The sequence below is a fragment of the Rhopalosiphum maidis genome, chromosome 3, assembly GCF_003676215.2.
Source record: "Rhopalosiphum maidis isolate BTI-1 chromosome 3, ASM367621v3, whole genome shotgun sequence".
NCBI classification, from domain to species: domain Eukaryota; kingdom Metazoa; phylum Arthropoda; class Insecta; order Hemiptera; family Aphididae; genus Rhopalosiphum; species Rhopalosiphum maidis.
The window spans coordinates 66231527-66257753 of NC_040879.1; the positions used below are offsets into that span (position 1 = coordinate 66231527).

A 26227-nucleotide genomic window follows, 5' to 3' on the forward strand; every position below is an offset into this window, starting at 1 on the left:
ACGACATTTTCAAAACATTAGAATTAATTTTGTGCTTTTAACTATTTATACCATGAGCCTATTCATACTGTTTTACGATAAGTCTGTCGGTATTGACTCAATAGTTGTTTAGAATAATATAGTATGACAATGTACATTTACCTACTTACTGTATCACAGAGTGGTTATATTATAATTGTTTTATACATTTAAAATGCATGTTGTCATTTAAAAAAGTAAAAACTTAACTATTATAATTATAAAAAAAATAGTAGAAATATTTTTTAGAAAAAATTTGTTTCTTATTGACTTCAAATTATGTAAGAAAAATATTTTCAAAAACGTTTTTTGTTTTTGAAATAATGAGTGTTGTTTGATAAAAGAATTACTCTATACATAAAATATGTTTGGGATTTTTTAATAATATTCATTTTATATCAATTACCTAAAGAGTTATAGCTGATGACTAAAAATGGTACACATTTTCAAATAATCATACAAGATATTTTTCATTCAATATGTTACTGAAACCAAAAAATTAAAAAATATGTATATGCATGATAATTTATAACAATAACATTATTTTAAATAAATATATATTATTTTAATAAACAAATATATTATATTGTGTCTTTGTGTATTATTAAGACGTGACAGCTTTCTTTGGACAGCTATATTATCTGAAGTTCTACTACACAGAGTTTCGTGATTTTATTTTTTCCAAACACAATTACATATAGTGAGCACAGCAAAAGATCCATCTAATGAGAGACGACCGAAAATGTATCGATTAAATAGGTTTTAGAAATATTTTCTGTGTAGTTTCGTGGCGATGTGCGTCGATCGCCGTCGTGTGCACTGTGCGCACACACACGCAATATCATTATTAACTTTCGCGTCTACTGCAGTAGTACTGCCGCATCGTCGTCGACGTCGACGGCGAAGTGCGTTACTGTTTGACGTATACATTATGCACTACGCACACGTCCTACGAGTATTATACCTCTATTGCTGCGTTATCGTCGTCATAAAAACCCTTAATAAAAACACTATTTCCGATTTTATCATTTCGTGTACAGCACTTACAACAGAGAACACTGAAAAGTAAGCGTACAACTCTTACGGTGACATTTGTATATACATTTAGAGATTTTGATTAATATCCTTTAGACTTAGAATCCATAACTGTTCAAGGGACTAGCCAACGTATTTTATTACGTAAAATTGATTTGACCCCGTCACATTGTACTCTTACCTTTTCGTTTACTATAGACGTAGATTTCCGATAAGAATGGCTTTTGCGCTATGACAATAAACAAAGCACTACAGGGTCAAACATTGCAGGATAAAGTTAGAGTTGTATATTTACCCCAACCTGTATTTGTCACGATCAACGTTATGTTGTCCATAATTGAAAAATTAAAAATACATATAATACCAAACGACAGAAAAGATACAAGGAATATAGTTTAGAAAGAAATTCTATATAGTGATAATACACGCGTTCATTGAAATTTTCATTTTTGTTTGTTTTGTGTGAAATATTTTTAGTTTCCCCGTATATTAAAATGCCTTTCGTATAGATTGATCCATCTATAAATTTAGATAAAACTTAAGAAGTTTAATTTCTTTCCATTTTATGTTTTTTCTAAACATTAATGGCACATTATCATAACGGTATACACATTTTTTGTACTTATTTATATATATAATCATTCAACAGTCTTATTTTTTTACTGTAACCCGGTAGCGACGGGTAATTCAGCTAGTTATGATAATAATATGTACAGTCATTAGGCCTTGTGTCGGGACCTAGCGTTTTTCTAGTTCAATATATCGTTTTAGCGATGTTCGTTGTAGTCATTTCAACTGTAATTTAAAATGCAATATGTTCATCAATAATTAAATCAACCTACCGTAATACCAATAATTGAATAAAATTGCAACATAAAAACATATAACATGAAACATACTTAGTTATATAAACTGACTGCAGATCATCTCACTTGGAATCGTTCACGATGATATTATATCATTGTATTCAAATCAAACATAACATCCACCAACCGCGACCCACTCGACACGTAGTGTGCAATAGAGCGGTACCCACTTTCCCCTATCTTTTATTTTTATTTTTTTTCATTAAAATTTGTTAAGTTTTTATATTGAAAAAAAAAACACCACGGTATAGAAAAATAATATTCTTTATTGTAACATAAACATACGGGTAATTTAATTTCATATAAATAGGGTACCTATTCGTAAGTTTGTGTATATTAGTTCATTATTACACAACAACCATTGTTGGTACTGGCATGGAACTAAATTTAAAATATTTTTAATTAGTTTTAATACATATTTAAGATTAAACATTTTAATCCTTCTCAAAATGTCATTTTAATTGCTTATAAGCTCCTAAAATATTAGGTGTGTGGTTTTTTCTAAATCAAAATAAATTACATTAAATATATACGTTATACATATTATTTTAAAAGAAAAAAATTCAGTTAAAAATAAAAACGTTTATTAAAATTAATAGTTTTAACATTTAATTTATAAGCAATGTATAAACTGTACAGTGTACATACAATAAATTGTACCATCTTTTTAAAAGGTTTATCAAGCAATGATAAGACGGAAAATTCACAAGCGGTGACACACAACACAACCTACAAGTTCCATAGACTATAGAAAACTCTTTTCATTACAACTAAGTGCATTATTCATTTTATCTGTTTTTATCTTACATCTTAAATATTTGTTAAGTCAAAATAAAATGTAGGTAGTAAAAATAAAATCTTTTTTATTGGTTCAAATTGTGATGTTTCAAAATAGTAATAAAATGTAATAAATTCTTAATTATTATTATTACCATTATTATCTAATTATAGAATTATTATTATTTAACGTCAAACGATTGTTCTCTGTATTTTAAAATATGTTGACAGAAAACGCCACAGCTTCACTGAAGAAAAATTAGAAATGCATAATATGGTTATTAATTTTAATAAAAAATGTATTAATTTATAAATTTATAATATATTTTTTACAATATTTAAATATAAGTACCAATATTAATATTTCTATTGATTTCGTAAAAAATCATGATGTATTTAACTAAAATATTCTTGCATAATATATAGCATATTTACTTATTATTTTTTAGTGCATAAAAATCCGCGCTCTAGCTTATTATAACTAAATTGATTTTCGATTTACAATATTAAAATCCAGCGCTGACTAAGTCAGACAGTTAAGATTAATGAAACGATATATAAATATTAATTAGTACTTGATTTTATTTAACTTCTGTATTGTTGTAATTTCTATTAAATATAAATGTATATTAAAAACTTAATGTAATTATTTTTATTAACATATTAAATCGCATTTAACTTTCTTCTTTTGTTCTTCATGACTTCTAAAGACAAATTGCACGAATAAGAGAAAATTTGTAGCTTATCGGGTTTTGTACGTTTTGTTAAATTGTTTAAAAGATCTAAAGGATCTTGTAGGGCAAGACCTTCAACACGAAAGCTATTTTTCAATTTTATACACCAATCAATAGGTAGACCATTATTTTGGGGGTCAAAACCTAATATATCTGGATTCATCATTGGAACTTTATACATATTGTCTTTGAGTATAGAAGTTCCAATAACTGGACAAAGTACAATTCGGTTAAGTTTATTGGAATCTGAATAAAATTTTAAAAACCCAAATAATAAGTTCCAACGAGAAATAGCTGGTACTCTCCATATTTGTTTGGCTTTTTCTACAGTACAGAAGGTACAGTTCCAACCTAAAAAAAACATATCAATTAATATTACATTTAACATATAAGATAATGTACTTATTACCTTCTATAAATATGACATCTGATCTAAATGAATTCGAATGGTCTGCATGTTCTCTGAGTAATAATAATGGAGGTACAACTTTTATGGCCATCAAATAAAAGAGAACCAACCATGCTAAAGCATAGCTGTTAAACATACATTGTTCTTTTATATAATTGTCTAATGCCCAACATTTAACAACTGCACAAACTACCCAGTAAACACGTTCATCCAATGATAAATATAACCTGAAATGTCGAATGCAAATATTCAGTATTATTATAAAATAATCATTAATAGTAAAATATTTATAATTTACTTGACTAATCTAGTGTTATATATACTGAGGCCACTTCTAAAAGATAAATCACAATAAAAGCCAGTAGGGACATGAAAAAATTTAATAATAGGCACGCGTGCAGTAGTTATTGATCGTATTTGTGAATATTCATATTTTTGAGACCGAAATAATTTTTCAACGTAACGTATTAGATCATTTTGAGCATATGGATCATTACTTAATTCTCCGCAAAAGCTGTTAGCTATAGAATTTAATTAAAAATTGTACTGTTATTATTAAAGTATCTTCAAAAAATTTAATTCAATTTGATAGTTAATTAATTTCTAACATTATTTGTTCATAATTATAAACAAACATAATTCCTTTAAAAGAGTATATATTCAGGAAAAATCCAATTTATAGCATTATTGTCTATACTGGAAAAATACTCCTTAAACGTTCAACTCTATAGTGATTAAAAAAAACATACCTACATCATACATCATTAAAAAAAATACAAACAATCACACAATACATACAACATACAACTAAAGTCCATATGAAATATAAATCAAGCAGTTGACATACACACTTCAGTCATAAGCAGTAATCAATTCAAAAATCTACCACCATGGAAATGGGAGCTTACACTAAACACCAATCTCCTCGGCCACAGTAAAAACGACGTAAACAACGTCATATTATCTCTCAATTTTAAAATATAAAACAAACTTTCTCTGACTATTTACAAAACATATGCAGGCGCGTCAAAATCAAAACATGGAGTAGACCTTGAAGACGTCAAAGATGAATTTATCATACAGCACGAACTACAATAGACAGCATAATACTATTGCTTATTTGTATTGCTAGTCATTAAAATATTTTTATTATTAATTTATTCTTATGTTTTTAAATACCTAATATTAGTATTACCGATTTCAATGTATAAATCCACATCACTATGTTTATTTGCAAGACCTGTTATGCGTGATCCAAAAGCGTATGTTCTACTTCCTTTGAAATGATGGCAAGCACAAATACGTATTGAGTTTAATAACAAATCCAATCTATCGATTATATCATGATTGTAAATTTCTTGATTAATTGCCGCGAGTTGCGTGTTAATAGACTTTATAAGTGATTTATTATTTACAAACTGCATTACTTCCGTTTTATTTACTTCGGATAATCTGTCGTCTATGACAAATTAAAAATAAAATAAAATATTTTATATTAATGACTACACAGTACATACCAATCAATTTATAAGCAATAATAAATGTATAACAATATAAGGTAAAACTAAATAATTTTAATAACTATATCTAGTAGTTTCTGTCTTTTCAAAAAATGAATAAGTAATTAACTAAATAAACAGTCTATGATCAATCTGCCTTTTTATATATATAAAAAAAAAAATTATAGTTAATCAAAAGCTCACCGTATATTAATCCAATAAACAAATAAAATCCATTAAAACGTTTTTCAAACACTAAGTAAAAAGCTTAGTTTTTTATTGTATACTTTAGAAAAAAATTTATATTTGAAGTTTTAATTTTTTTTCCACTATATTTTCGATACTACTAAAAATTTTAAATCAAAATTTTAATATCTTTATCTCAACATATACAATAGTTTTCAAGAGTAAAACATAAATTAAAAATATAATGGAAACTTGCCTTCAGTTAAAATACTTGAAGTATATTCACGTTTTTTTTCCAACATTTTTTCATTATTTAACAAATTGTTCATGATGGTAGCTCTATCGATATTAAAAAAGATACAGTTAAAACTTAAGTTTAAAAAAACATAACAACTTCACTTTTTTTTTTACAATTACCTTTTAATTTCCTAATATTAGTGTTGAAAAACTTTTTTACTAACATTGGAATCACAATATATTTTGTTGTTATGGTATTTTATTGTTTTTATATTTTTTTTATTATTTTTTTAGTACTGTGAAATGAAATCTGTCATTTGAACATTAAGATCAATGATTTTAAATATTTATTAAAATTGTAATATATTATTAATTATTATTCATAAACCTTGTGTATTATACTTGGTACTTACTTATACCGCTTACGCCTTAGTTTAATTAAATACTAGACATAAAATCCACAGTTATTTTCATCAATATTCATATTATTTATTAGTTCCGATTTTACCTCCGTATACATTTGCTTGTACATTCACTTCCATTTAATTAATAGTTTTTACCTATACAAAATTCCACTAGAAAAGTTGATAATTTAATGTGAACTCGAAACCCATCATCGAGTAACGCCGTGAGGCCTATTAATCCAAATTGTACATAGTGATACAAGTGAAATTATCACTCTTTATGTATTTTGCCTGACTACGTGTGCTTAAATGTATAGTACATATTTTATTACTCATACAAACGAGCAAACGCGCATCAACACACACAAATGTTCTACACATACCTACTTCACGCAGCTAAATGTTCATTTCTTATCCTCATCATGATTTCCATTCCGCAAACGGTAAGATCGAAGGGAAAACTACAGGTAATTCTGTGGTGTTATTAAAAACAATATAAAACACCACGTCGTTTATCTCATGATATTAAATATAAATAAATCAACGCACTTACCGCGTTTAATAGGTTTATCTTTAAATGTTGTCAATACATTTATACTTACAAGTAACAACTTGAACGTAAATGGATTCCGTGTTACCATATATTAAGCGAAAATAGTCACGAATAAAATGTCGTGATGTGATTGATAATATTACAGGCTGAAATACAATATTATAACACGATGTTATTCCTTATTAGACGATGTTATGCTACGCGTGTTAAACAATAATTTATTTGTATCAAATTATAAAATTCCATTTAAGCAGTGACGTAGCCAGAATTCTTTTTTTTTGAGGGGGGGATTCAAATAATTGAATGATAATGATTATTATCACCAGTGCAGTCGACAACGTGAATACGGCATAACAGAATACATTTGACCACGACCAAATGATCCTATTTCTATATTATAAACATTATATTTTTGATAAAAATACGGTCGAAAGGAGGGGGGGGGGGGTTAAACACCCAACCCTCCCCCTGGCTACGCCACTGTATTTAAGGGTATAGATTTAATACAATATAATATCATATTTTATCGTGTGTGTATAGATTCAGTGTATATAATACGACTCGAAACGTTTCGATCGAAAAATATAAACAGATTTCGTAGCGGTTCTTACGCCAGTAAGCACTAAGCTGTCCTCATATCCCATCAATATCCCTCAATACAATATGAATGTCTGTATGTCTTATGGTGTTTTAGTAATAATCTAATCACACGATAAACATCTTAGTAGGTATAGCTTTAAACTTTAACAAAAAAAACTACATCTTTATTCAAATCCTCTGATTCCAATATATCTTCTCTAAATCTAATAAATGTCACCCGTTGTCTAAAAAAAAAAAAAAAACAATAATAATAATAATCCAACTTCACTCGTTCTCGTTGTTTATGTACACGCACATATACAGGCGCTAGGATCATTTCTTATCGTTACAGGAATCGTATAAAATAATGTAATAAATTTAAGTAACTACACATATTTTTTGTTGTTTATTCGTTTTGTATTTACTTAATGACTAATGCTATAATAAATTAAAAGCTTCAAGTGAAGATAATATATGATATGTCAAAAGAAAAAAAAGTACAATAAACGTACAACTGGATAATCCCAAATACGATAAGCCCGATAAAATGTTGACTGTTTCAAAATATGTGCATACAGTGTATCATGTGCATTGTAAAATATCTATTACGAGTACCATATTGTAATATGTGAAAAACATAATTAAAAAGTTAAAATTAAACTACAATAATGAATACAATATATTAGAAAAAAATATAAAATTTAAATACGACATATCGTTTAATATTTGTTTGAAAAATGTCATAAAATGCTCTCAATACACGTAGACTGTATGGTTGGATAAAATGTAAATTTATAGTGAAATAGGCTGTTTATCAACACTATTTAGATATTCTACTATCATTATAAAATTTATTTATAATATTTTTAATTAGCTGTTACGTATTATAGCCGAAATAAATATTAGGTATTTAGTCAGGTATCCATTATTCCATGTCATAAATAGCTGAAAATATTCGGCTTGTAGGTAATGTGTTATCGATTTTTTTTACCTACCTACAATGTACCTACAGTGCAATGTAAATCCATTTTTTGGTTAATTAAAAACAGACTAAATAGTATTTACTTAAACTAATTTTAAAAGTGGTTTACACAATACTATACATAATAGTAGTTATACTAGTTATACTAGTTATACTATACATTATAGTTGTTCGTCGAGAAATTATTCACCATTTGTTGTTTCTAAACTGTTTTCTTGAGTTCTATTTTTTTCTTCCCGTTTTTCTTCAAGTGCCTTCTTCCTATTTTTCTTGATGTATTTTCTTCTGTATATGGATATCGGATGCGACGATTGTGACATTTCTACATTTGGAAAATTATCAAAATAAAATTAACATAATGGATAGCAAAAAAAATTATCGGAATGTCAATATCAATATAAAAGGAATACACTTTTTATTCGTCCCACTTTTTAAAAAAAAAAATACGTTTTTTTCAAAATTGGAGATACATATTTATGACATAATCAAAATAATAAATTCTCAAGAGTATCTTTAGACTAAGATAAGTGGATAAATCTATTAAAATAAATCAGTATAAGTACTATTTTGTATATTTTATCATCATTATTGTATTATACAGTTACTAACTTACTATCACCAGTCATCGCATGGTATTATATGTTATAAACTATTATTATAAATTATATACAGATATTCAAAACCCCCGTAAAGTCTAATTTCTGATTTTAATTATCGTTTCAGTTTCTTGTTCTCTTATAATTAACTACCTTAGAATTTTCTGAGCTTACACGACGTACGTGTATTAAGCACAAAATATCAATGGTCCAATTTTATGAGTTTAATAACTATTATTAATAACTATGAGATTTTTATGAGATTTTAATATTTAATTGGATTACCACTGCTCGAGTAACGGTAAGTCATCTTGAAAAAATTTGTTGAGGTTACGGCTGTTATATACTTTGGTGTTGTAAAAGTATACAGTAATGGATTTACTAATGCATTAATTGGTACAACAAATATAATTAACCACACGTACATTTTACCTACAAAACATAGTATTGTAGTTTAATTAGAATACAATAGCTATTATAAGAATGCTTTGATTTATCAATAATGAAAACAATATTGTACTTGAAATATGGTACTTTCTTAAAGCTGCCAATTTCAAAACGATTATGGGTGACCAACATAAAATATTCGCCAAAACAATGAAAAAACAACGAATTGCAAAATCGAAATCACCAGCGGAAATGCGAGCAGCATGTCTTGTTTGTCTAACATTTATAAACATTAATGCATACAGAACGGACATCAGTAATAAACTGTAAAATCAACCAAATAATATTACTTATAACCTTATAATAAACATTACTAACTGTATATAATATTGTGATTAATTGTAGATATAATTTTAAAACTACCTTGTTGTATATAATCCCAAAAACATGAACGCCGAATATTGCCATCCATTAACAAATGGATCTTCGATATATAAAGGATAGCACAAACCGTTGGAACCGTAGAATTTTGACGAGTGCTTCCATAAAATCACTATAATTAATTATATTATGATACATAATAGTCATATCAAAAGTATATAGGTAAATAAAGTGTAATATTATATTATAAAGAATTATTCAATAAGTATGATCACCCCAATTTTTCTTCAACAATATAGTTATTTAAAATCTTATTTTTGAAATTTTTAAGATTTTTTATACTGTTAAAAGAGTGTTCTTCATTAAACAATTAACAATATAAAATAGGGGTTTTCTAACTAAACTAAGAATTTTTATAGCCACGGGATACTTGTAAGTAGAATAACAAATCTCAAAAATTTACAAATATGATTTTTAAATATATTTGAAAATTCACAAAAAAAAAATGAATTTAAATAATGGAGGTGAATACCCATGCATGATGGATCACTTTTTACTTTTACTCCAAATGTAATGAATGTTAATACCCATATTTGTGTGCAATCTATTAACCTGATTTAAAAATCGTATATTACAAATAAATACAAAAATGCAAAAAATAATTTGAAATTGTATAATTAATACAACCAATAGGGTATTAAGATAACACCAACCATGTATCTTCTAACTATAAAATTAAAGAATAACATTGATATATTAAAAAAAGCACCAAGATTTTTGAATACCAGGCTTATAGGATTTCTATGCAAATTTAAATAAAATTCCAGTGACGTAGATAGCTGTGTATTTATTTAAAAATAATTTAAAACTATGAGAAAATTATTTTGGTTTTATCTGTCGAAGATAGGTCGATAGTAACAAACGATTGTATTTTAAATGTTTATATAAACAGTTAAAAACACTAAAGCAGAATTTCAAATAACAAGTTTTTCGTTCAATTATTTTCTTGGTATAAATAAATGTATAAGTTTTAAAATGGGTCAATTTTATACATAATATAACCAAAGTAGTTACGCGAACAAAATAATACGTAAATATAAAATGTGAGATGGTAAGTAATAATCTATACCAATATATAGTTCATTTACAATTGATTTAATGACCTACAAATTCAAATACAATTAAGAATGATATACCTATTACTTAATCGGAAAACAATAATGTTATCCTATTGATTTTATCTAAGATAATTAGACCAGTGAGCACATTCAAACTTCGCCACAAGTATCTTTTTTTAGCGAAAATCAGGCAACACTATAAAATGAATACCTATTATTATAATTAAAACAAAAAATTTATAATTTTTATAATAATAATTGTCCACATTAAATAATATTTAGATATGCGTAATATTCCGTATAAAACATACAAAACTTAAAAATGAAAATAATGATTGTCTGATCAAATCAATAACACACATTTTGTGAGATGTATTACGTTAAATAATCTGTTAATACATAATCGTAGTAATCATTAAATATGTAGGTTATTATAAATTATAATATTTTAAACCGTGAGCTAAAATAATGTGATACAATTTGTAGATATTGTAAGTCTAATCTAAAAGTTTTATTTATTATATTATAACCATTTATAAATTTCAAGAGATGCCTAGTTTACAAAGCTACTTTCAAAAAAACAGTCCCAAGAGTTCGTCCAGCCAAGGACTCTAATTCTAACGCGCAGTCCAAGACCAAACCATATGGAAGCTACAAAAATTCAATTATCACACACAGCGAAAAATATCGCCGACATTATATCAACTTTTATTCCAAACTTAAACTCATTAATTGGTCCCCTTATCTTCCTCCTCACGTCAGTCCTAAATGCACTTAAAGCTAATAGCAGTATTCCATAATCTTATCTCTTTCCTTTTATCATTATATTTATAAATATCCTAATTAACTCTATTCAAAAACGTCAAATTATATTCCTAATAACAATCTCAATTATTTTATCAAAATATTAATTATTTATTACTTATGGTATAAATATGTTACTTATAAATTTTAAAATTGTCAAAATACTTGTAATAACACCCAGTGTGTTGAAACATTTTAAGTTATAATAAATAGAAAAATAACCATTTATAGTATCCTCTAACACAATCATTTTATTTTTTAATTTTTGAGTTTATTTAGAACAGAAATTTAAAAATCAACTTTAGAAATTTCGACGTTTCTCATCGCAATGGGCGTCAATATATTTAATGTGAGAAAGCCTTAACACTGGCTGAGTTTTCACACACACATTACAACTTAGAAAATAAAACTTGCGGAATTTACATTATACCTTTTCGTCACCGTTTTATCTAACCGGTATTCTAGCGGAGCTTACAATCACCCGAGACCAGCACAATATAAACAGTCAGTTATGTAAATTATGTAAGTGATTATTTTTATCAAACTCTAATCAAGAAAATTAGGGACAAAAATGTAAACAAAAGTGTATGTTCGTTATAAATAAAAGACTGTTAATTATGGACTACAATATAAATCAAATATACGTAAATATTTTCACTAGACATATTACGAAATAATATTTATATTTATATTTTTCGTAATCATGCTGATTCAAAAATAACGTACAAACAGGATGTCCATCACCAGGACAAACATTTTAAATAGGATCTTCTGGATCTTCAATAAATTCATAGACAACACAATAATTTACTTTCATCGGCAGAAGCGTTATATACTTCATTGAGTGAACTAAAAAAAAGGTATTGTAATATGGTTGATTATACTTATTCACAACATAAAAAAGGTAGGCAAGTGAGCACAGCTCTGCTGTACATTAGATACCGAGTAGATGACTATTATGGATGTGTTAAATTTAAATTAAATTAAATAGAATAGAATATATATATTTTACAAACAAACAGATAATATAATACTTAAGTTACATAACATTAATTACAATTGTTTATACACTTTCCTTAAGCTATAATGCTTGTGTTGAAGGCGTGAGTTCATAAAATAATAATATATCATTGTAAACAAAAAACGATTCTGAACGGAGACGGTCTGCCAACATATATACATATATATATATATATATATATCTCATTAAGTATATTTCAAATGGCTTTTTGGTAGAGGCATTGAAGTCGTTTATTTTATTTTTAGTATTATGAAAATTTAATATAACTTTCTCTAAAAATATTGCATTTTTATCATATGATTAGAATATAATTGTTAAAATAATATATATTTATAACGCACCTGTTGAAATAACTCAAAACATAATAAGATTTTTCTGTAAAACCCGTAAAACAGTAAAAATAGATTTATAATATGTATAATACAATATATTGAAATAAATCAAAAAATTAATTTTATACAGTAAAATTCATAATAATATAATATACGTTAAAGTTTTATGTTCCCATTACTAATGTTTTTGAACTATAACAAAATAATTTACATCGTTATTAATCCTTAAATAAGCAATTGCATCCAAACTTGAGCTTAAAATGTCTATAGAAAATAATTGCCTTGATATAATTTTTATATTTGATGGTTTCATTATGAAATACCTACAGGAAATCTTATATTACATTTTCAAAATAAACACAATAAAAGTTTAAGAATAAACTTTTATTTAAATTTACAACTAAAAAATAATTTTCACGATTTTATTAATTTTATTAAAATTCTAACTTTAAACACTATGAAAAAGTATTTTTTCGATAAATTTACGATATTTTTTATATTAAAAGAAACTAAAAACTTATGAGAAACTTTGTGTTAAATTTTCAAACAATTATACTCAATGAATAATTTTTAATAGACATTTATAAAAAAAATTTTAAATTTAAAATATATCATGTCTTTAAATAGCTCAACAATTTAGAAATTTTTAAAATTTTATCGTGAATATAAAATGCTATTATAAACGTTTTTTTAAGAATATACTTTACAAGTATCGACAGTTATTTGTTTTCGAGTTATACCAGAGTTATACAAAATCGATTTTGTCAAAAATTCCCGGTTTTCTTTTATTTATTTATTTTTTGTTTTTCCTAATTTAAAAAAAATATATTGGGAATAACGTAAAAGTATCGATTAGATCCAATTATCTACCAGAAACCACCCTCATTTTTAAAAATCAAAGCATTTTTATTTTACTTTTACAAGGAGATGATAGAGAAAAAAAAAGAAAAAACACATCGTTGTAAATCAAATCATTCTATTCATCGCTCCGCTTAGAATCTAAAATTAATAATTACAACGGCCAAGGTAGTATAGGTTATCTCACTATACATTGACAATCAACAATCAGCTATTCAATTAATGAATAATTAAAGTACCTATAAACTATAATGCAAGTCAATTGTTTGTATATTAGTAATCATAAGTCTAATAGTATTATTACTGTTAATCATTATATCTGTGTATTATTTAATCCAAATACTTGACGTACATTCATATATCTTAATTCAATAAAAAAAAAAACAATTTCTTGCATAATACTTACATGGTGCGATTGATATACTTATACCGACCACCCAAATTGATAACATACAATATACGGCTGTTTTCATTTTCAAGACTTGATAACCAGAAAATGGTACAGCTATGAGTAGAAATCTGTCCAAGCTGAGAAACACCAATATAAGCATAGATACCTATAAACAAAAATATTTAAAAATAATTCCTAAGTGGTTTATATTCTTATGCATTTAGACTAAGAAAAGCATATTACAAATACATAATTCCATTTGTCAAATTTTTAAGACATACTTTAACGATGATTTGCATAATATTTGGGAAATTATGAAATGTAAATAAAAAAGTATAAAAGAACTAAACAGTTTTATCTGGAGAAAATTTAATTATTAACAAATTAAAAAAACCAAATACATTTTAAAAGAAGCAAAAAAAAAGAATAATTTGTTTCCACAGATGCTTGAAAAGGAGCAAATGCGTTTTTAAATGATTCATTATCAGTATCTGATTTTTTAATGTTTTCTTAATTATTTCAAAAATAATACGTTGTGCAAAAAAATATTAAATAGATTGTTCTAAATATCTTGTTTGTAATTATTATAAATATTTCGAATAATATAAGTACTTCTGATGAAATCACAGCCATAATGCCGACTATGGTACACAAATTAGACGACTCCCACTCGTGTGCATACAAATAATATTCATTCCTGTATAATTGATCGTGATAACCAATAAACATTAAGTATATCACCATGAACAAATCAGCAACTGAAATATACATATGTGTACAAATATTAATTGTACGTTTACAATTATAATTTATAATATTATATTGACTTTGAAAACCAATATATTATTTGTTTTTACCAGCTAAATTCCGTATGACAAAGTTTATCGCTTTATTTTCATCTTTGAATATATTAAACATCCGGCCGTATAAAACTAATAAGTTAAAAATCAAGGTTAGAACTGTTACCATCCATAGGAACCATCGAAAAGTCGAATTTGGGAGGAGATTATAACTTGATGATAACCCTTTATGTATTGTATAGTTTATATTTCATAAAACAATAAAATGCTTAGATGATTATTTAAAATTTAATCGTTATTAATTTGCCTAAATAATATTTAATTATCATTGGGCACTTACCATCTGTGTTCGGATAACAAAATTTAACATGTTGGGCGTACAAAACGCAATAATGGAATTCTTTTAAGTAACTGAAACAAAATCATTAGAATAGTTTAAATTTCAGTGTCCACAATTTTTAATTTTTAAACAATTTAACTCACAGAAATTCCAGTGTAGTCAAGTTATTAAATAATGACAATTCAATATTTTCTTTATTTATGCCTTTCATATCTCTGTAAAATATATTAAAATTTATATTATACAAAGTATATTGTTTTATTTCTATTTATATAAACATTCAAAATACTCATAGTACTGATAATAAATATACTTAAATTATCTTAAAAATGGAAAATAATAATTATTCCTCAAAGAAATAAAAAAAAGCGCAACAATCACTGTTCCCCGCAATTTTCACTTTATTTTATTTGTAAAAAAATTTGTATTTTTAAAAATAAAATATTATTTACAAAGTTTTATTATTATCGTGTTTATTTAAATACATAATTATTTTACGATGTTATGTCAAATAAGTAACATAAAGTTTCGGCTCGTACTTAAGTAATTAATATATTCTATATCAATAAAAGCGAAAAATACCTACTTATAGACCCAAGTGTAAACAATTAGCATCATTAAAATATTAAGAATAAACACATATTTCTCGATTACTCAAACAATAGTTTATTGTATTACATTTATATCGTAAATATAATAAATATACATGTTTTTTAACTATGTCAATTTAATACAACTCAATTATCATAAACAAGGGTATACATTACGGGTAATTAGGTTAATACATATTTAAGTAATGTAGTATTCATCTCTAAATAAGTACTACTTACAACGAAAAGAGATTTTTCATTTCCGAGAAAACAACTTTGTTTATTCTTGTAATTGGATTATTTCCTAAAAATCTAAAAAAATCAAAAAAAAGTCTTATTCACTGAATTCAAAAATGTTTACTTAATATTACAATTTATTTAATAGTTTTAATGGCTGTAATATTTCATGCGTGATTATTGTAATCTGATTGTAAGTTATATCTCTGTAAAATTCATTATACAATTATCATATTATAAAAATGAAAATTTCAATATTTATTTATAAATAAAACTTGTATCATTACAATTCTGAAAGACTCAATAAGTTTTTAAACGCATTTTTATGAATCGATGTAATTGCGTTGTTACTTAAATTCCTGAAAATAATAAAAATACTAAGTACAAATACAATTTAATAATTTATAAGAACAATAGTGGTATGTTATTATTATTTTATTTTCAATCAAATTAAATAATATATCGTCTTACAAGGTCATTAGTGTTGGCAAGTATGCGAACAGGAACTCATTTATTGTTTCGATACGATTCCCTTGTAAATCTCTATTACATAATGTAAAGGATAATTATTTACAAAAATAATTATTTTTTATAAACTGTTACTTTCATCTAATATATTAGTTATATAATAAAATTATATACAAGAAGATACTTACAACATAAAAAGATTCGGTAAGTATGGAAAACATTCGTTCTTAAAAGTCAAGAAATTATATGATAAATCTCTAAAAAAAAAAAGTATGATCGAAACAATTGAAAAAAAAATATATCAAACATTTTGATTCTTACATCACTTTTACATTAATCATGTGTTTCCAGGAGTTTAGATTTAAAAACACCAAATAATTATTATCCAACATTAAGTGTTCAACATTAACCAATCCGTAAAGTGCATCTTTTTCCAAAATACTCAACTCATTATGTAGTAAAATACTGAAAAAACATAAGTACTTATATTAAATAAAAATTAATTAACATTAATTATTTATTGACATTTTTTTAATTGATTAAGTTATTTATAAATGCACTAAAAAAAAAAAAACTACTTACAGAAATTTTAATTTATTTTGATGTTTAAAGACAAATGGCGGTATTACAGATAATCTATTATATTGTAAGTGGCTGAGAAAAAAATATTCTATATAATTTCATGATTCATATTGATTGTATATTTTTTTTGCATATTTTCATAACTTACATCACTTTCAACGAATAATACCCATCAAATGAATCATTAGAAAGAACTATATTGTTGCTCCTCATTGATCTAAAATACATTAAGATAATGTTGCATGACTTTATGTATGATGGTAATAATATTATTAGATATTGTTTTAAAAGGAATTAATTATGTATAACATTTATGATAAATAATTTTACTCTTATATCAGAACTTGTGAGCTAAAAAAAACTATAAAAATACTGGAATATTTAATTATGTAATAAGATTGTTTCATACTCAAAATCTAATAAATATTAATAACATTTTATTAATAATAAATAATGAGAATTTAAGTCATACAAAAATATTTGAATGCTTTTGTATATATTCATGAAAATTGTTAAGACTCTTCAAAGTATTAGAACCCTAGTTTAAAACTGCTGGTTCTTTGGTATTTTAGAATACGATGATAAGGTATTCATTGATTTTACCAAAACTGACGAAACGGCCATGGCGAAAACAATTGTTTTAAACACTGAGTTTGATTTAAATTATAATATCGGTATACTATGATTCGGAAATTACCGAAAATACCGTGTAGTTAATAACCGAAAACATTACAATACATTGTCAGTTATACGTTATACCGTTGATGTAAACAAATATTGACATCACAATTTAAAAAACACCATCAGCCTTATCATTATTATTCCATTGAGTGAATTAGAAAATTATGTAACATAAATTAATAGCACAAAACATATCGATTACTATGAAATACTTATTATTATGTGCATATTATCAATGCATTTGTTATTATTTCGGATTAGTAAATTATTTAGATGATTAAATAATCTAAAAAAATGCAATTATACATTTTATACTTACATTTTTTTTAGATTAGAAGATATATTTCTAGGCACTTTTGTTAGTCCAATATTATTACATCGTAACCACGTTTCATTGAAACAATCGCATTCGGCGGGATAATTGCTTAAAGCTAAGGGCAGTACAACAGATAGTTAAAAAACGATTATATTATACTACGATATTTATTGTATTTATGTCGTTACTATGTTCTTAATTGTATTTAGTTTTATTCTAATTTATTCGAATTCAACACTTTTATAATTTTTCATTGAGGTACTATCACATTTTACTTCTATGATCATTTTAATATTGACATTGATATTTTATCAATTGGATACCGGCCAATCTGGAATTTGAACTATTACAATTATTCTTAAAACCAAAAATGTGTGACAACTCAATGTACAAGTAGGCAGTGCCTAGCTAGTACACAAAAAACAACAAAATGTGTGGCACGGCGTAATATATAGGCAATATAGCTACATACTCGTGTTGAATGAACTATAAAGAACTAAAGCTTGAGTTTAATTGAATGTGTTTCGTTTAATAAGAATATATTAATATATTCTTTAATTAATCCTTTTATATTTATTTTGTACACATTTCTATGCCGGGTTGAGGTAGGTTACGTACTTGCGTATTCTGTGATGGACATTTCGTTAGGAAGTGAATAGGTATTAAAATCACAAACATAATATATTATTGAATTATTCAAAAGGTTATTTAAATTTGCATAACAAACTAGAGACTAGTGGTACCGAAATATTAAAGTACCGACTACCGAGTATACAGTATAGACTCATTTATGTTCAAACAAAAATACGTGTTGTTAATATTCTAAATTATTAATTTAAATCCATATATTAAGCAAATATTCTTGAGTTCTTATTGATTCAGTAGTCGCAACATGATGATATTTAAGCGATGACGCAATATGTTATAACATTGAGTTTTATAACGATTATATAATTACTACATATTATAATTTTATTTTATATTTAAATTATATAATATATAAATAGTGCCTAATTAATATTTATCATCATAAATTCATAAATATTTATTTTCTAAAATATATAAATGCGAATGTTTAGATATTATAAATAATTTATGTATATTGTATATAGTCCACTGTAGTTCGTCAATTTTATTTATAGGCAAATGAAAAACTAATAACAGTAATCAAATCTCTCGTATTTAATACTCATCCATTACAATAAATTACTCTGTGATGAGGTGCTCTCGAAATAAACTCTATAGGACTATAATAATAACAGACTAATTTAACCATTTTTTCCTTACAAAAAATATAAAATATAAATATGCTATCAGATTAAGTTTATTTTCTTCAAGGTTTTTAGTGATTATTCATCTGAATATTATAAAAATTATATCAAAGTTAACGATTTTTTATAAAAAAAAAAAATATTTAATTTATGCAAAGTTAAGTATATATTATATATTTCGTAAGCTTCTAAAACAAATCCTTATTTTTATTCAATATATAATTGGTGTAAAGATTTAAGTTCGAAACCTCCATTTTTCTCTGCTCCCAATAAACAATTAAACAATACAAATATACTACGTAATTTACTAGTATTTGATTATTTTGTATAGTTATTATTTATTATACATTTTGTAATTGTACTTATTTCATAAAACAGTTGCTAAATTGAAATTTTCAATAACGTTTGTCATATAATTTTTTTAAATATATCAAACTGGCTGTGAACTTTACTGAAAATAACGTTTTATTTTTACATTTCCATGAATATTTGTTAAACTTAGGCATAAATCAACAGTTTTTTCATTTTTTATTTAAAATTAAATAAATTGATATGAAAAACTTGCATAATAAATCTTTGTATTTTAAAAGTATTATATATTTATATAGATACATACAATTATAAAAATAAGATAAATTTAAATACCAATTATAAAGTTTAAAATATATTTACTATATAGTGGGCGAGGGGGGGGTGGTACTATACTCAAAATCTCAAAATGCAATATAAATTTTAGATTAGTGCTGTTTGCTTTTTTGCATGTTAATACATTTACTAAAAAATAAATTTGAATTTAAGTAAATTATATTATATAAAAGCCTTATGCCGTATTTTGATAAATTTGTTATAAAATACAATAATGTTCATATATTTTATACAATATATATATATATGCATAATACACAACGTAGTAGTGTACATTTTAATATCCAACGTAAGTATATTAATCTAACACAGTGTACTATAATAATATTGTAACCTACTTTCCCTACCTTTTCTGCTTTTGTAAATGTAAATATATGAATTAAACAACTAAACATAAATATAAATAAACGTTTATTGAAATATTTTTGTTTATCATTTTTTCGATTAACAGATTAACCATCACGGCTTTGGTATTGACGGTGACGGTTAGTCCGAAATTCTACTGAACTCAACAACTTCAAACTTAAAAAAAAAACTGTATCTATTTTATGCCTAGATTGTACTAATTATATTTAACCAAGTTATGAATAAATCAAAAATATTACGATATTATTAAGAGAATAAATAATATTACAATTTAAAGTCACTAATCATCTATATTGATAATGTTCTAGAAAATCTAAAAATTATTAAAACCAATAGCATTTATACATTCAATTTGGATTATATATTTTTTCTACGAGATTTTAAATATTTATTTAAGCTAAACCCAACTAATTTAATAATAATTAATTATATTAATATATTATATTATTATGTATAATAACTTTAATTTGATTGTTAACTTACCACAAAGCGGAATTGATTCATTACATGTTGAATTTTGTTCTGTATCCGGTTTTGTGATATTAATTACTTTGTCATAATGTTGCATACTTCCAAAAAAATCGGCTATAAAAGTATTAATTTTGATGAAATACCTTACATATCATTATAAACACATAAAAACCAGTAATCAGTTTTACATTTTATATTTGCAAGTTTACATTATATAATAAACTCTCTATTATATATTGTATATTATATATGGAGTATATATATATATAATATATTGTATAATTAATTAAGATTAAAGACTTAAAAACTTATTTGAACAACATTTTAGTCGGAATTTTATACTTTAAGAAAAAAAAATGCGTATTAAAATAATAAAAATACCAAAAGATAAAATATACAAATTTATCACAGTTCACGAGATAACAAAAGTAATTTTTTTTCTAAACTTTAAAAATATATTTTATACACAACATAGTTACTTATTGAGAACCTGACCAAACATAACGTTAATATATGTTTTTTAAATAAGTTAAATATTTATAATTTTTATATACTAACTGCACATGAGAATATCTTCATCTTCTCCATCTTGGCAATCAGAAAAATTATTACATTTATATTTATTTGCAATACAAATGTCTGACTTACTGCACAAAAATGAACCTTCGTGACAATCGTTTGAACCTAAATGTGATTTAATGACATTATCCGTTTATTAGATTAATAACATACTTAAACATTGCAAAAACAAAATTACTGACCATAATTTAAATGCAGAGTAATAAGGGTCAGTGAAATAAAACAGGAAATAATGAAAGTACTAATAATGGCCGATCGAGTTGCGAGCATTGTGATTTTCAGAGATATGAACGTTGTTGAACACTACGAGATAGTGACTATATAAGCTTGGACATTTATTCAAATTTACCAATTGTTTACAATTTGTGTTTGTTCGTCATTATCCCTCACTGTTCTAATCTGTGATGAACTCAATGATTACAATATTATTTAATGGCAACTAAAATTCAAATTGAATGCAGTAGTGGATGGATGGAGTTCGCATTTAAACCCTTCGGTACACTTTGCATAATAATTTATTACAATGTATAACTAGCGTGTTCGGATTATGAATAAACAAATCTAAATTTATGGTCTATTCGTGTCAATGGATTATTAGTACATAACACATTGAACAATTTTACAATGGAAAATTAAATCAAAAATATTATATTGACCAGTTTAAGTATACAGAATGACTCGCTGAACATGCTCATCCCATTTTGTTCACTTAATAGTCTATTCAAATTATTTTATTTTTAATCTTTGTAAAGACTTTGTTTAAAAACTTTTGAGATTTTTTTGTACTACTTAAGTAATGTCCTGTTTTGAAATAAATTTCTGTTTTTCAAATAATAATCCCCTTTTTTAATGTAAATTATTTATTTTGATTTTGATTTTGATGTATCTATAACTGAAAAATTAAACAAATACATTTTTAGTTATTGAAAAGTTTATACTAAGAATAAATATTCTTAAAACTGCTTTTAAATAAATATGTATATAATAGTTGTAATACTAAATCTAGAATTTATTATACTTGGTCACTTGGAATATTTTTACAGATTGTCATTGTTGATAGATTAATATTAATTATAAATATTGCCGAGTCATCACTCATATTTTTTAATCCATTATCCTTAGTAGGTACACAAAGTTAAATGAGTAAATCACCCTATATATAAATTTGTATACAGATTTTATTTTATTGATATTGAAATAACAATATTTTGGAATCGACTAATGGACCATTGCCCATTAGCTTCACATTTACGTATATAATCGATTAAGTATAAAGTAAATAATATTTTAATTTTTTTAAAGAATTTTATGGTGTTGAATTCGTTTTTGGAATTTGAACCTAAACTTTTTTCAGTATGCAGAACAATTATTATTACATCGGATAATATATATTTTATTAAATTCAGACACTATAACATTTCAAAAATCTTTCTAAAATTAAATATATTATTAATAGTATTTATCTTGTTATTTATTTTTATTTTTTAAATTACATATATATTTTTAATATCATACCCCAAAAATGTTTTTTGGAGAATTTAATTCAATGTATAAATATCAAATTGTGAAAAAATAGTTAAATAATATTATAGTCAATAAGCATGTATATTTTAAGTTTAAATAAGCAGTGTATTGGACCAATATTTTTCGGGGCACTCATTTATGCTAATTAATTCAAACTTTAAATACTTATAACTCAAGATATAAGTTATACACTCATAAAGAATAATATATAACTAGTTAATTACTCTTTTGAAATTTAATTTGTAGACATCAAAATAATCCGACAAAAATTCTTCTTTAGAATTTTATATAAATGAAAGTTTTGATTCAAAATAGTAATACTTATGAAGTTATAAATTACAATTAAAAAAAAAATATGTATCATTTTTTAAATATAATTTTTTAAAGACTATATTAAGTAAAAAATATTGATTATTTTCAAAATAATGTGTCTTATGTCAAAAAATTCTCCCTTACATGTTTAAAATATAATATAAACACAATAGTCAACACTTTTTAAACACTCTTTATTATATTATCAAATTTATTATTTTTGTAAACCTATTATAATTACTTTATTTTGATAATATTTAATTCAATAACATTTTAAAACGATAAAATAACATTACTTTATTAATATATTTTTTATTGTTATTATTTAATATTATACTAGTGTTCGCTGTACGAATAAGTAAATTAAGCTATTAATATTTGCAAATTTAATTTTCAAGCAGTATCATCTTTGCAGTGTTTTAATGTGAAATCGTGTAAGTTATAAAATTATAATAATATAATAATTGACATTGAAATGTATTATGCATTTTATATTAACATAAGCGACATAATGTTTAGAACCCTATTTTAAGATAAATAAACTAACTTTTTACTAAAGACTAGATCAGGCTCACCTATTACACGTGTGTATAATATCTTATATAAGTAGTAGTCAGGCAAATAGAGAATATGAGAATATAAGACAAATAATATATTAGATGAGACAAACTACAATATTCTGAGATACTATAAAAATAGAACCTCGGCAGTGGCTGATTTGTTTGTGGTATTTTATAACGCCATTTATGCATGCTCACAATATTGTACTATTGATTTAGTTAGTAATGATTCTTACGCGATACCGTTAAGTCTGAAACTAACATTTCTATACATATATATTAATTAAAATAAGTAATTGACTAAATATATGTACTGCAACTTTGGTTACCTATCCAAATTCCAAACAATTAACCTAATTATACTCCCGAAGTCCCGAATATATTCTGTAAATATTTTTACCTACGGGCTACTATACATTTTAGTAGATTAACGATAAATGGCCATAATATGATCTTTGTGTTAGCTAATAATATGATGATGATAAGTTAAAAATATATTGGCATTATACATTTATACATTGAAAATATAATAATACATATAGATAGTGGAAACTGTCCAATTGAATATTTGAAAATAAAACAACAGAACGAAATATTTTTCTGAAAATTTGAACTTATAAAAATCGAATTTCCAATGATCATTATTTTTTTAACGTTGATTAATTATAAGTTATAAATATTCAAAATTAAGAGAATAAAAACCGACATTTTGCGTCGTACTCTCAAGCGTCTCAAGCCAACATAAGTCTAAATGCTAAAACACAACTGTGCTTAAAATGCCTACTAAAAGTGTTTGAGGCATTTAAACATTGTGTTTTTTTTTTTATTATTAATATACAAATATATAGTATAGGTAATAACTATTTACAATTTTACAGTTATACAACACAAAATCTAAATTTTTCTTTTAATAAAAGATCCCCCAATGACTTAATCGGGTGTTATGACTTATGAGTGATCACTGACATGACAATAAGATTTCAATTACTTGGACAGTGGACAAGCTAAACAATTATTGCTAATAGTACGTGTATCGATAAACAAGGCTGAGCATTAACGAGTTAAAAAGTTAAAGTTAAGTTACTTTTAATTAAGGTACTTAACGAGTTACTTTGATTTTCAAAACTTGAAAACTTGAACTTCTAACTTAACAAGAAAACCCAGAATAATCTTAACATATTAACTGTTAAGCAATAAATTCGTTATGTCGTCAACAATTATTATTTGTTCATAACAATAATTTATTCGTATTATTTCCTGTGACCTTTCATGTAATTAATTTTACAAGAAAAAATGAAAACTTACCTATTTTTAAGTAAGGTAAGTTACTTTTTTTTCAAATTAACTTTTAACGAGTTAAATAAATTAATAAAGTAACTTTTAACTTAACATACATTTTTCTGTATTAACTTAACTTAGAGTTCAAATAATTAGTTAATTTGCCCAGCCTTTTCGATAAATTTATTTTACATAATATTAAATTGTATAAATATTTAAAATATCCCAGGTATATTTTCTAAGAATCAACATTGGACATTATTAATATTAGAAAATTAATACATTAATAAATTATTATTGCAGTTATTGACGTCACTCGTCGTCAAAATAATTGTTTTTTTTTTTTTTTAATTTTTGTTTTTTTTTAAGTACTAACTATAACGTGGTTTTTCTGTATACTAGAAATACCCATCTATGAACATACATTTCCTTAAGATACGAATTAGGGAGGAAAGGTTATGGAGAGATATCTATCCCGTTTTTATACAGTTCTGCAATGCCTCGCAAATACGCCATTGACTAAAACATAAATAATGATTACTTAGAGAAAAAAAGTGAAGATTTATAAAAGGCCTATATCCTAATGATGTAACTACTCAAAAGTTAAAAGAAGACGTATGTTAGCAGAATGTCTCTTTCAGTAATCTTGAGAGACAGAACATAAAATAAATGGAAATATTAACTCGATCAACATCTGGGGACAAAAGATTAAATAATTTTTTTAATATCATTAAATGAAAACCAACCAGCTTGAGGTAAATTGCACGAGAGGAAAAAAATAGTTTGTCAAATCAAAAATATTAAAAAAAACAAATATTATTTTATCATTAATACTTGAAAAGTCTATAATAATTATTTATATTTGGTGTTTTACTGTGTAAACCTAACGCCACGCCCTGTAGGTTAATAGCTACTAATGTTTTAAAATTATTTTGTTTTAAAGTGATTTATATAACATGTACTGTCTTAATATGTCTTCATAGAGTATCAGAAAAGGCGTAAGGGAATTTTAGTGCTGTCAGCAGTGTAACTTTTAATGG

The 26227-nt window shown here is 24.8% G+C and overlaps 2 protein-coding genes across 2 annotated transcripts; both read right to left on the minus strand.

The window, feature by feature from the left end:
* Window positions 1-3359: 3359 nt before the first annotated feature.
* On the minus strand, window positions 3360-5853 carry LOC113558091 (terminal uridylyltransferase Tailor-like). The gene is made up of 5 exons (XM_026963606.1): window positions 5781-5853; window positions 5035-5298; window positions 4138-4360; window positions 3840-4066; window positions 3360-3781 (listed from the first exon to the last, which is right to left on the minus strand). Exons 1-5 carry the CDS (start codon window positions 5851-5853, stop codon window positions 3360-3362), a joined length of 1209 nt encoding a protein of 402 aa, XP_026819407.1.
* Window positions 5854-8461: 2608 nt separating this feature from the next.
* Window positions 8462-21806, minus strand: LOC113558090 (relaxin receptor 2-like). Its single transcript, XM_026963605.1, has 21 exons — window positions 21696-21806; window positions 21493-21618; window positions 20947-21048; window positions 18185-18296; window positions 17333-17401; window positions 17185-17256; window positions 16924-17067; window positions 16791-16859; window positions 16606-16677; window positions 16422-16493; window positions 16269-16340; window positions 16138-16209; window positions 15451-15522; window positions 15308-15378; window positions 15025-15192; window positions 14780-14925; window positions 14183-14333; window positions 9686-9815; window positions 9396-9586; window positions 9161-9307; window positions 8462-8601 (listed from the first exon to the last, which is right to left on the minus strand). Exons 1-21 carry the CDS (start codon window positions 21781-21783, stop codon window positions 8462-8464), a joined length of 2286 nt encoding a protein of 761 aa, XP_026819406.1. The 5' UTR covers window positions 21784-21806.
* Between the last annotated feature and the right edge of the window lie 4421 nt (window positions 21807-26227).

Excerpts from the sequence above, each read along its gene's own strand:
- LOC113558091 (XM_026963606.1), bottom strand. The coding sequence starts at position 5,853 with ATGAACAATTTGTTAAATAATGAAAAAATGTTGGAAAAAAAACGTGAA. Across the intron at positions 5,299-5,780 it reads TTCAAGTATTTTAACTGAAG|ACGACAGATTATCCGAAGTA; the intron begins GCAAGTTTCCAT and ends AATTTGTCATAG. Across the intron at positions 4,067-4,137 it reads TATAACACTAGATTAGTCAA|GTTATATTTATCATTGGATG; the intron begins GTAAATTATAAA and ends TCGACATTTCAG.
- LOC113558090 (XM_026963605.1), bottom strand. The coding sequence starts at position 21,783 with ATGCTCGCAACTCGATCGGCCATTATTAGTACTTTCATTATTTCCTGT. Across the intron at positions 16,494-16,605 it reads TTGCCAACACTAATGACCTT|GAATTTAAGTAACAACGCAA; the intron begins GTAAGACGATAT and ends TATTATTTTCAG. Across the intron at positions 9,308-9,395 it reads AAGAAAGTACCATATTTCAA|GTAAAATGTACGTGTGGTTA; the intron begins GTACAATATTGT and ends TATGTTTTGTAG.